Source organism: Mobula birostris, chromosome 6 (genome assembly GCF_030028105.1).
Source record: "Mobula birostris isolate sMobBir1 chromosome 6, sMobBir1.hap1, whole genome shotgun sequence".
NCBI classification, from domain to species: Eukaryota; Metazoa; Chordata; class Chondrichthyes; order Myliobatiformes; family Myliobatidae; genus Mobula; species Mobula birostris.
The window spans coordinates 115,137,109-115,150,300 of NC_092375.1; the positions used below are offsets into that span (position 1 = coordinate 115,137,109).

General features: G+C 45.4%; 1 protein-coding gene across 2 annotated transcripts in view; it reads left to right on the forward strand.

Moving 5' to 3' along the window:
- The window catches only part of LOC140199285 (protein lifeguard 3-like), a 97,569-nt gene that overhangs the window by 67,591 nt on the left and 16,786 nt on the right, over positions 1-13,192 (forward strand). For both annotated transcript variants that reach the window (XM_072261082.1, XM_072261083.1), the window contains exons 6-9: positions 4,498-4,548; positions 6,110-6,149; positions 7,488-7,525; positions 10,582-10,669. In XM_072261082.1, the coding sequence (XP_072117183.1) occupies positions 4,498-4,548; positions 6,110-6,149; positions 7,488-7,525; positions 10,582-10,669 (217 nt within the window). The remainder of the gene's footprint in view (positions 1-4,497; positions 4,549-6,109; positions 6,150-7,487; positions 7,526-10,581; positions 10,670-13,192) is intronic.

Consider the following 13,192-nt stretch of genomic DNA (forward strand, 5'->3'; position numbering starts at 1 on the left):
TGTTTGTGAGATATATAAATGATTCAGATTAAGTTGATGACTTAGATAATTTTTGGGCCCCATGTCTAAGAAAGGATGTGCTGGCATTGGAGAAGATCCAGAGGAGGTTCATGAGAACGATCCTGAGAATGAAAGGGTTAATGTGTGATGAGCTTTTGATGGCTCTGAGCCTGGACTCACCCACTATCGGAAACATCCTCTCCGCATCCACTCCATCCAGGCCTTTCAATATTCGATAAGGTTCCTGCACCCACCAATCTGATCCCCTCTCATTCATCTCATTCTTATGGACTCCAGTGGAATGATAGAGCGGAGGAAGGGGAAAACAGAAATAAATCTAAGATAGTGAGCAGTAAAGATGTCTGGAAAGCCAGGCAGGTGATGGGGCAAATTTGTAGCCATTGGGATGAGTTGCAGTGCAATAAAGTTGCAGTGAAATCAAAGCGAAAAGTATCAAATACTGGTCTTAAGGTGTTGTACTTAATTGCATGCAGCATAAGGAATAAGGTGGATGATCTTGTCGTACAGATACAGATTGGCAGGTATGATATTGTGGCCATCACTGAGACCTGGCTAAAGGATGCATGTCTCTGGGAGCTGAGCGTCCAAGGATACACGGTGTATCGGAAGGATGGGAAGGTAGGCAGAGGGGGAGGCGTGGCTTTATTGGTAAGAAATGATATTAAATCGTTAGAAAGAGGTGATAAAGGATCGGAAGGTGCAGAATCTTTATGGGTTGAGCTAAGGAATAGCAGGGGTAAAAGGACCCTGATGGCAGTTATTTATAGGCCTCCAAACAGCTGCAGTGATGTGGACTACAAATTACAACAGGAAATAGAAAAGGCTTGTCAGAAGGGCAGTGTTATGATAATTGTGGGGGATTTTAACATGCGAGTGGATTGGGAAAATCAGGTCATCACTGGATCTCAAGAGAGACAATTTGCAGAATGTCTGCGAGATGGCTTTTTGGAACAGCTTGTTGTTGAGCCCACTAGGGGATCGGCTGTACTGGATTGGGTATTGTGTAATGAACCGGAGGTGATTGGAGAGATTGAGGTGAAGGAACCCTTAGGCAGTGATCATAACATGATTGAGTTCACTGTGAAATTTGAAAAAGAGAAGCTGAAATCTGATGTGTCGGTGTTTCAGTGGAGTAAAGGAAACTACAGTGGCATGAGAGAGGAACTGGCCGAAGTTGACTGGAAAGGGACACTGGCAGGAAAGACGGCAGAGCAGCAGTGGCTGGAGTTTATGCGAGAAATGAGGAAGGTGCAAGACAGGTATATTCCAAAAAAGAAGAAATTTTCGAGTGGAAAAAGGATGCAACCGTGGTTGACGAGAAGTCAAAGCCAAAGTTAAAGCAAAGGAGAGGGCATACAAGGAAGCAAAAATTAGTGGGAAGACAGAGGATTGGGAAGTTTTAAAAACCTTACAAAAGGAAACCAAGAAGGTCATTAAGAGGGAGAAGATTAACTATGAAAGCTAGCAAATAATATCAAAGAGGATACTAAAAGCTTTTTCAAGTATATAAAGAGTAAAAGACAGGTGAGAGTAGATATAGGACTGATAGAAAATGATGCGGGAGAAATTGTAATGGGAGATAAGGAGATGGCAGAGGAACTGAACGAGTATTTTGCATCAGTCTTCACTGAGAAAGACATCAGCAGTATACAGGACACTCAAGGGTGGCAGGGAAGAGAAGTGTGCGCAGTCACAATTACGACAGAGAAAGTACTCAGGAAGCTGAATAGTCTAAAGGTAGATAAATCTCCTGGACCAGGTGGAATGCACCCGTGTGTTCTGAAGGAAGTAGCTGTGGAGATTGCGGAGGCATTAGTGATGACCTTTCAAAAGTTGATAGATTCTGGCATGGTTCCGGAGGACTGGAAGATTGCAAATGTCACTCTGCTATTTAAGAAGGGGGCAAGGAAGCAAAAAGGAAACTATGGACCTGTTAGCTTGACATCGGTGGTTGGGAAGTTGTTGGAGTCGATTGTCAAGGGTGAGGTTACAGAGTACCTGGAGGCATATGACAAGATAGGCAGAACTCAGCATAGATTCCTTAAAGGAAAATCCTGCCTGACAAACCTATTACAATTTTTTGAGGAAATTACCAGTAGGCTAGACAAGGGAGATGCAGTGGATGTTGTATATTTGGATTTTCTGAAGGCCTTTGACAAGGTGCCACACATGAGGCTACTTAACAAGATAAGAGCCCATGGAATTACGAGAAAGTTACATACGTGGATAGAGCGTTGGCTGATTGGCAGGAAACAGAGAGTGGGAATAAAGGGATCCTATTCTGGTTGGCAGCCGGTTACCAGTGGTGTTCCACAGGGATCAGTGTTGGGGCCGCTTCTTTTTACATTGTACATCAACGATTTGGATTATGGAATAGATGGCTTTGTGGCTAAGTTTGCTGACGATACGAAGATAGGTGGAGGGGCCGGTAGTGCTGAGGAAACGGAGAGTCTGCAGAGAGACTTGGATAGATTGGAAGAATGGGCAGAGAAGTGGCAAATGAAGTACAATGTTGGAAAGTGTATGGTTATGCACTTTGGCAGAAAAAAATAAACGGGCAGACTATTATTTAAATAGGGAAAGAATTCAAAGTTCTGAGATGCAACGGGACTTGGGAGTCCTCGTACAGGATACCCTTAAAGTTAATCTCCAGGTTGAGTCGGTGGTGAAGAAGGTGAATGCAATGCTGGCATTCATTTCTAGAGGAATAGAGTATAGGAGCAGGGATGTGATGTTGAGGCTCTATAAGGCGCTGGTGAGACCTCACTTGGAGTACTGTGGGCAGTTTTGGTCTCCTTATTTAAGAAAGTTTGTGCTGACATTAGAGAGGGTACAGAGAAGATTCACTAGAATGATTCCGGGAATGAGAGGGTTAACATATGAGGAACGTTTGTCCGCTCTTGGACTGTATTCCTTGGAGTTTAGAAGAATGAGGGGAGACCTCATAGAAACATTTCAAATGTTGAAAGGCATGGACAGGGTGGATGTGGCAAAGTTGTTTCCCCATGATGGAGGAGTCTAGTACGAGAGGGCATGACTTAAGGATTGAAGGGCGCCCATTCAGAACAGAAATGCGAAGAAATTTTTTTAGTCAGAGGGTGGTGAATCTATGGAATTTGTTGCCATGGGCAGCAGTGGAGGCCAAGTCATTGAGTGTATTTAAGGCAGAGATTGATAGGTATCTGAGTAGCCAGGGCATCAAAGGTTATGTTGAGATGGCGGGGGAGTGGGACTAAATGGGAGAATGGATCAGCTCATGATAAAATGGCGGAGCAGACTCGATGGGCTGAATGGCCGATTTCTGCTCCTTTGTCTTATAGTCTTATGGAGTACAGGCCCAGGGGCATCAAACGCTGCTCATATGTTAACCCTTTCATTCCCAGGATAATTTTCAGTTGTTTTCTCTGGAATGTTAGACACGGGGGGAGGGGGGAGGGGGGGACCTTATAAAGGCTAATAAAATAATGGGAGGGACATAGAACAGCACAGCAAAGTACAGACTCTTCAGCCTATGATGTTATGCTGACCAAGATAAGCCTTCTCCAAAATAAATCCAACCTTTCCCATCTATACAGCTTATAATCATCCATTTGTCTTACATCCACGTGCCTACCCAAGTGTCCCTATTGTATCAGCCTGTACCACAACTAATCCTGTGGCCAAAGGTTGTCATCAAAGCCCCACAGTCTCCTCCCCCACTTCCCCCAGTAACCTGGGTAATATCCCATTCAGCCCCGGCGTCTTATCTAAGTTTAAGTTTAAGATTGTTTAATGTCATTTCCAGTTCACAAGTGTAAAGGAGATGAAATCATTGTTACTCTCGATCCAGTGCAGCACCAAAAACACAATAAATATAAATACATTGATTGTATGTCTGTAAAGTGACAGTAGGCACAGGAATGTCTGTACATAGGATGACTCTGACAGGAAATGATAAAGTAGCGGCAGTTGGGGGTGTGGAGGGTGGAATTAGTGAGTAGAGGTGTGGATCAGCCTTACTGCTTGGGGAATGTAAATGTTTTTTTGGGCTGTTGGTCCTGGCTTGGATGCGATGTAGTCCCCCAGACAGACAGTCCAGGAGCAGGGGGGTGGGGTCGTTCTGGATGTTACTGAGCCCCTTTCCTTGACGGTGGGTAGGCTAGTATGGGTGATGCATTGGGCAGGTTTGACTCACCCTTGTCGAGCCTTCCTGTTTGCCACAGTGCAGTTTCCATACAGGTTGTTGGGATGCTCTCTACTGCACGTCTGTAGGATGACGGGAGTATGGATGTGCAAAGTCCAGCTCTCTTCAGCCTCCTCAGAAAGTAGAGGCACTGGTGAGCTTTTCTGGTCCATCCTGACGTTGTTCAGAAGCTCCAACAGTGCCTCTTTCTCAACCTTGACGTAAAGTTTGTGAGATGGGGGTGATTGTGACTGAGAGCAATGTCGGGAGTCTGGGGACACTGAATGGGTTCTCACGATGTTTTTGTTCTGCAGTGCCGTGTTCTTTGTGGTCTACATTGTCCTGGTCTGCTGTGAGGGGCCCAGGTGAGTCTCTTCCAACCCAGATCTCCACCCACCCCCTGAGACTCTGACGTAGGAAGGTCTTGGTACCTGATGCGGCTCAGACTCACAATGCAAACATACTTTGAGGAATATTTAGAGTTATAGTCACATAACACAGAAACAGGCCCTGCAGCCCAACTCACCCATGGTGACCCAGGTGTCCACACCAAACTAGTTCCATTGGCCACGTTTGGACTGTAACACTCGAATGCTTTCCCATTCATGTTCCTCTCCAAATCCAACCTCAGAGGGAAAAAGCCTATTAGCATTTATCCGACCTATACCCCTCGTAATTTTGTGTACCTCTGTCATATCTCTCCTCATTCTCCTACGCTCCAGGGAATAAAGTTCTAACCTATTCAACCTTTCCCTATAACTCAGGTCATCAAGTCCCGGCAACGTCCTTGTAAATTTTCTCTGTATTCTTTCAGTCTTATTGATGTCTTTCCTGTGGATAGGTGACCGGAACTGCATACAACACTCTAAATTAGGTCTCACCAACTTCCTATAAAACTTAAACATAACATCCCAACTCCCAACTTAGTACTTTGATTTATGGAGACCACTGTGCCAAAAGCACTCTTTATGAATGACCCTGTCTTCCACTTTCAACTTCAATGTACCTGCCTGATGAAGGCCAACATTCCAAACGTCACCCTGTCTACCTGTGACGTCACTTTCACTTGTATTCCTAGCTCCCTCAGATCCAGAACACTCACCTGGGCCTTAACATTCATGTTGACTTCCCAAAACTTAGCACTTCAAGTGTTTATAAAACCCTGGTTAGATCACATTTGAAGTATTGTGTTCCGTTCTGGTCACTTCATTATAGGAAGGATGTGGAAGCTTTAAAGAGGATACAGAGGAGAACTACCAGGTTGCAGCCTGGATTAGAGAGCGTGTCTTATGAAGATAGGTTGAGTGAGCTTGGGCTTTTCACTTTGGAGCAAAGAAGGATGAGAGGCGACTTGATAGAGGTGTACAAGATAATAAGAGGCATAGAAGGAGTGGACAGCCAGAGACTTTTTCCCAGAGCAGCAAAGCTAATATGAAAGAGCATAATTTTAAAGTGATTGAAGGAAAATATAAGGGAGATGTTAGCCATACATTTTTTGTTAAATGCAGAAAGTGGCGGGTGTGTGGGACACCCTACCAGGGGTGGAGGTAGAGGCAGATACATTAGGGACATTTAAGAGACTCTTGGATATTCACATGGACGACAGAAAATGGTGGGCTATTTGGAAGGGAAGCATTAGATTGATCTTAAAGTAGGTTAGGAGTTTGGCATATCATTGTGGGCCAAAAGGGGGGGGGGGTGGGGCTGTACTGCTCTACATTCTATTAACCTTGATCTCAGCAGTGAAAGCTCTGTATTGGTGCCAGGGAATTGTACTCTTCCCCCAGCATATGCCTGTATCTCCCAGAGGTTGGACTACTCAGCACCATATAGAACCCCACAGCATAGAGCCTTGACCCTTCAGCCCAATGTCCCAATGCTAGCTCATTGAAACATCCTGTTTCCTGTTTTTTTTTTCTCACATAGGAGGAAGTTTCCCTGGAATGTGATCCTTCTGGCTGTATTTGTAAGTATTCCTTGAATTTATTGACTGCTTTTCTTTTGTTAAACCAGCCTTCCACTTCCAAAATCTTGCTGAGAGACTGATCATAGACCAGCTCAGGTCACTAGTCCAACCTGCCTGGCAAGTGAAGATGCCGGGTACCAGCTTGCCAGAGTCCTCTGACCTGGGCCGGTCTTTCAAGTTGTCCCCAGGTGTAGTCCATGTTCAAGATCCTTCCTCTCCCCTGGATGAGGTCTTTGGAACTTCTGTTGGCATTGCCGTAGCTCTGGGTTTTTATGGGATGGGGTTGTTAACTCCATGCCCAACTCTTGTCTGGAGTGAACGTTGTCTGTTCCCGAGGCCCTGTCTTTCCAGTGCATTGTTTAAGTGTTCCAAACAGTGTATCATACCACATAGGACCAGGGCACTGCTGCAGTGAGGGTTATGGGCCCAGAACTTGCCACCCAGCGACTCTCCAAATCGGTTCAGATCCCTGAGCGATCCAATCTCGCACCCAGGGCAGATGTACGGGATCGGAACTCCTCTGCCTCAGCTTATCCTCTCCGAATGGCTCACTCCACCTGCGTTGATTCTGCAACGCACCAGCACGGTTCATCCCTCGAATTCGCCTCGCCTTGGCACGCCTCTTCTTTGTTTGTGGCGATAATTTACCACTATTAACTTCATAAAAGGTGCGATTAGTAACGTTTTTAGTCGAACTTCTCGCCTTTTGAACTCCCAGTGAGCTGCCACGTGCGTTCAGTTTCACCATCTTCAGCCGGAAGTAAATCAATTGGAGTACCACCGACAGTTCTGGTCACCCCAATTACAGGAAGGGTGTGGGGGCTTCTGAGAGGGTGCAGAAGAAGTTCACCAGGATACTGCCTGGATTAGAGGGCATGTGTCATAACAAAAGTTTGGACAAACTTGGGCTGTTTTCTCTGGAGTGACAGAGGCTGAGGTGAGATCTGATAGAGGTTTTTAAAGTAATGAGAGGCGTAGATAGATTAGGCAGCCAGTATCTTTTTTCTCCCCAGGATTGAAATGCCCAGTATCGGAGGTCATCCCTTTAAGGTGAGAGGGGATAAGTTCAAAGGAGATGTGCAGGCCCATTTTCTACACAGAATGGTGTGTACCTGGAATGTGCTGCCACGCAGGAGGTGAAGCAGATACGACAGCGGCATCTAAGAGGCTCTTAGATAGTCAGGGGAATGTGCAGAGAATATAGTCATTATAGAAGTAGTAGGAATTAGTTTGGTTAAGCATTTAATTAGTTAGTGCTGTATTGCTCTATGTTCCAAGAGAGATAATTGCCTGACTCCCTAACTGCTCGGTGATGTGATTTTTTTTTCTTTTCTGCAGACATTGGCCATGTCATATATGACCGGGATGATTGCCAGGTATGCACATTGTGGGAATTCTGACCCTGCTGTATTCTAGCCAGTTGGATGGGGGGAGGTCAAGGGGATACATGCAGAGGAATTATGTGAAACAGCTGCTGGTTCAGTATCTTAGATCAACTTAGAAATATGGCATTGATATGTTCTGTGAGTAGGTGGGTTGTAGCTACACATGTTACCCTGCGGTGTTAACCTACCATGGTGGTGTAATGGTTAGCGTAACTGTTACACTGCTGGGGGCCGGCGATCAGGATTCAATTTCCACCGCTGTCTGTAAGGAGTTTGTACGTTCTCCCCATGACCACCTGGGTTTCCCCCAGGTTCTCCGATTTCCTCCCACAGTCCAAACGACTGGGTTATTGATGCAAATCAATATATGTTTCAATGTTTGCACATGCGATAAATAAACCTAATCTAATCTAACCCCTGAGAGCATTAGATGCCTCAGGGCCTGTACTCACTGGGGCTTAGGAGGCTGAGGGGGGATCTCTCTGAAACCCATCAAACTTTGAAAGGCCTAGGTAGAATGGAACTGGAGAGGATGTTTCCAATAGTGGGAGAGTCTCGGATCATAGGCCACAGTCTCAGAATACAAAGATGACCCTTTTGAACAGAGATGAGGAGGGATTTCTTTAACTAGATGTGGTGAATTCATTGCCTTGGGCAGCTGCGGAGGTGAAGTCATTGGATATATTTAAAGCAGAGGTTGACAGGTTCTTGATTAGTAAAGATGTCAAAAGTTGTGGAGAGAAGGCAGGAGAATGGGTTGAGAGAGATAATAAATCAGCCATGATGGAATGGTGGAGCAGATTCAATGGGCTGAATGGCCTAATTCTGCTCCTGTCTTGTGGTCACGGCATGGCAATCTAAGTAGGATCTGCTTATTCCTACTCCTGAGCATTCTGTCCAAGAACCAATTTGTAATCCATGCAACGTGTTACCCCAATCATGTGTCCCTTTAGGGTGGTTTTGGTGAAGGGTGGGGTGGTTGAGCTGAGAGATGGAGTGATAGGATCAAATCATTACACTGTGTGTTGAGGTAGAACAAGGGTAAACAATGCAGAATGGAAGTGTTACAGTTACAAAGAAAGTGCAGTGCGGGTGGACGGCGAGGGGTAAGCTCATAAGGAAGTAGATTGTAATGGCTGAAGTCCATCTGACTATTCTAACAGGTGAGCAGAATCTGTCCTTGAGCCTGGTGGGACGTGCTTTCAGGCTTTTGTATCTTCTGCCCGATGGCAGAGGGGGAAAGGGAGAATGTCCGGGGTAAATGGGGTATTTGATTACGCTGGCTGCTTTAACCAAAGCAGTGAGAGTACAGACAGAGTCTGTGGAGGTGGGGCTAGTGTCCTTGATGTGCTGAGCTGTGTCCACAACTCTCTGCAGTATCTTGTGGTCTTGGACAGAGTAGTTGCCGTATCAAGCTGTGATGCTTTCTGTGGTGCCCCGATCTAAACATTGGTAACGGTCAACAGGATCATCACTAATTTCTTAGCTGCCTGGGAAAGTGGAGTTTGTTGGTGAGCTTTCTTGGCTGTGGCATCTACATGGTTAGACTAGGACAGGGTGGTCCCTCAACCCCCTCAGCCTCAACACCGTTGCTGTATGTGCACCACCCACCTTCTGAAGCCAATGGCCAGCTCTTTTGTTTTGCTAACGCTGAGGGAAAGGTTGTTGCCATAACCCATATCGCCAGGGTTTCTGTCTCCATTTCCTCCCATCCTCATTCTGTGGGGAGTAACACTCATCATGAAACATCAGCAACTCTTTTTACTGAGGTGTTGGGAAGTGTGGACAGAGTTCATGGAGGGAAGGCAGGTTTCCATGATGTGCTGAGCTGTGCCCTCAACTCTGCAGTGGATGAGTTAACTATCATCTTCCTTTCAGAGGGGGCGCAGAGGAGATTTACCTTGATGCTGCCGGGGTTATAAACCATGTCTTATGAAGATAGGTTGAGTGAATCAGGGCTCTTCTCTTTGGAGTGAAGAGGGGTGACTTGATAGAGATGTACAAGATGAGGGTTAGATAGACTGGACAGCCAGAGACTTCTACCCAGGGTAGAAATGGCTAATACAAGAGGGCATAAATTTAAGGTGATTGGAGAAATGTATTGGGGAGGGATATTAGAGGTAGGTTTCTTTACACAGAGAGTGGTGGGTGAGGAACGCACTGCCAGTGGTGGATTCAGATACATTGGGGACATGCAAGAAGCTCTCAGGGACACATGGATGAAAGAAAACTGGAGGGTTATGTGGGAGGGAAGGGTTAGACTGATCGTGGAGTAGGTTTAAAGGTCTGTAGAAGATTATGGGCCAAAAGGCCTTCACTGTGCTGTACAATTCTATGTTCTAGATCCCGGGCATCCTCAATCTATGGCTATTTTCCCTAATTTTAGGCTCATCTACCAATGGAAACAACTTTCCTGCCTCTATCTTATCCATCCCTTATATAATTTTACATGTTGCTACAATATCCTCTCTCAGTCTTCTGAGTTCCAGTGAGTATATTCCCAGGTGACTCGATCTCTCCTCATAAGCCAACCCCCTCGTGTCCGGTATCAACTCGGTGAATCTCCTCTGCGCCTCTTGTTGCCATGGTTGAGGGTGGGTAATGTCTGTGGTTCTTTGTTTAAAAAAAAGAAGCAGCACCGAGGACATCCTCAAGGAGCAGTGTCTCAGAAAGGCAGCATCCATTATCAAGGACCTCCAGCACTCAGGGCATGCCCTTTTCTCACTGTTACCATCAGGTAGGAGGTACAGAAGCCTGAAGCCACACACTCAATGATTCAGGAACAGCTTCTTCCCCTTTGCCATCTGATTCCTAAATGGACATTGAACCCTTGAATACTACCTCACTTTTTAAAATATGTAGTATTTCTGTTTTCTGCATGAATTTTAATCTATTCAATATATGTATACTGTAATTGACTTACTTATTATTTTACATTGTGTTTTTTCTATATTATGTATTGTATTGAGCTGCTGCTGCTGCTAAGTTAACAAATTTAACATCACATGTCGGTGATAATAAACCTGATTCTGATTTATTTTTTTCAGCTTCTACAACACTAGGTCTGTCTTCCTCTGCTTCGGAATCACCGGCCTGGTGTGTCTGGGAGTCACTGTATTCTGCTTCCAGACAAAGGTGAGAGTGGTTGAGGGAGAGGCTGTCGCGTGAGGGTGAGCTTGAAAGCCATGCTCTCTACTCACTACGACCATCGACAGGAGATATAGGTACAGGAGCCTTAGGTGCCACAACATCAGGTTCAGGAACAGTTATTACCCTTGAACCATCAGGCTCCTGTTGATCAGAGATAGTGTCACGGCTGCAGAAAAGGAAGTCATGGAGGGATTGTCTACGGAGTCTCTGTGGGTGGAAATTAGGAACAAGAAGGGGTCAATAACTCTACTGGGTGTTTTTTATAGACCACCTAATAGTAACAGGGACCTCGAGGAGCAGATAGGGAGACAGATTCTGTAAAAGTGTAATATTAACAGGGTTGTTGTGGTAATAAAGGCATCCGTTAGTCTTGCGAGACCATGGATCTGCGCCTGGAAAGTCTTCACTCTCCAGGGCACAAGCCTGGGCAAGGTTGTATGCAAGACCGGCAGTTGCCCATGCTGCAAGTCTCCCCTCTCCACGACACCAATGTTGTCCAAGGGAAGGGCATTAGGACCCATACAGCTTGGCACCAGTGTCGTCGCAGAGCAATGTGTGATTAAGTGTCTTGCTCAGGGACACAACACGTTCCCTCGGCTGCGGCTTGAACTCACGACCTTCAGGTAGCTAGTCCAATACCTTAACCACTTGGCCACATGCCCACACACATGTGGTGGTGGGAGATTTTAATTTCCCAAATATTGATTGGCATGTCCCTAGAGTGAGGGGTTTAGATGGGGTGGAGTTTGTTAGGTGTGTTCAGGAGTATGTAGATATCTTGTAGATAAGCCTACAAGAGGAGAGACTGTACTTGATCTGGTATTGGGAAATGAAACTGGTCAGGTGTCAGGTCTCTCAGTGGGAGAGCATTTTGGAGATAGTGATCACAATTCTATCTCCTTTACCATAGCATTGGAGAGGGATAGGAACAGACAAGTTAGGAAAACATTTAATTGGAGTAAGTGGAAGTATGTGGCTATCAGGCAGGAACTTGGAAGCATAAATTGGAAACAGATGTTCTCAGGGAAATGTACAGAATAAATGTGGCAAATGTTCAGGGGATATTTGTGTGGGGTTCTGCATAGGTACGTTCCAATGAGACAGGGAAAGGATGGTAGGGTACAGGAACTGTGGTGTACAAAGGCTGTTGTAAATCTCGTCAAGAAGAAAAGAAAAGCTTACATAAGGTTCAAAACACTAGGTAATGATAGAGATCTAGAAGATTATAAGGCTAGCAGGAAGGAGCTTAAGAATGAAATTAGGAGAGCCAGAAGGGGCCATGAGGAGTCCTTGGCGGACCTTATACGGGCAGGATTCAGGAAAACCCCATTTTACAAGTCTGTGACGAGCAAGAGGATAAAACGTGAGAGAATAAGACCAATCAAGTGTGACAGTGGAAAAGTGTGTATGGAACCGGAGGAAATAGCAAAGGTATTTAATGAATACTTTGCTTCAGTATTCACTACGGAAAAGGATCTTGGTGATTGTAGGGATGACTTACAGTGGACTGAAAAGCTTGATATTAAGGAAGAGGATGTGCTGGAGTTTTTGGAAAGCATCAAGTTGGATAAGTCACCGGGATTGGACGAGATGTACCCCAGGCTACTGTGGGAGGTGAAGGAGGAGATTACTGAGCCTCTGGCGATGATCTTTGCAATATCAATGGGGACGGGAGAGGTTCCAGCAGATAGGAGGGTTGCAGATGTTGTTCCCTTATTCAAGAAAGGGAGTAGAGATAAAATATATAGACCAGTGAGTCTTACTTCAGTGGTTGGTAAGTTGTTGGAGAAGATCCTGAGAGGCAGGATTTATGAACATTCGGAGAGGCATAATATGATTAGGAATAGTCAGCATGGCTTTGTCAAAGGCAGGTCGTGTCCTATGAGACTGATTGAATTTTTTGAGGATGTGACTAAACACATTGATGAAGGTAGAGCAGTAGATATAGTGTATATGGATTTCAGCAAGGCATTTGATAATGTACCCCATGCAAGGCTTGTTGAGAAAGTAAGGAGGCATGGGATCCAAGGGGACCTTGCTTTGTGGATCCAGAATTGGCTTGCCCACAGAAGGCAAAGAGTGATTGTAGACTGGTCATATTCTGCATGGAGGTTGGTGACCAGTGGTGTGCCTCAGAGATCAATTCTGGTACCCCTATTCTTCGTGATTTTTCTAAATGACCTGGATGAGGAAGTGGAAGGAGGGTAAATTTGCCGATGACACAAATGTTTGGGGTGTTGTCGATAATGTCGAGGGCTGTCAGAGGTTACAGCAGGACATTTTTAGGATGCAAAACTGGGCTGAGAAGTGGCTGATAGAGTTCAACCTAGATAAGTGTGAGGTGGTTCATTTTGGTAGGTCAAATATGATGGCAGAATATAGTATTAATGATAAGATTCTTGGCAGTGTGGAGGATCAGAGGGATCTTGGGGTCGAAGTGTATAGGACACTCAAAGCTGCTGCGCAGGTTGACTCTGTGGTTAAGAAGGAATGTGGTGCATTGGCCTT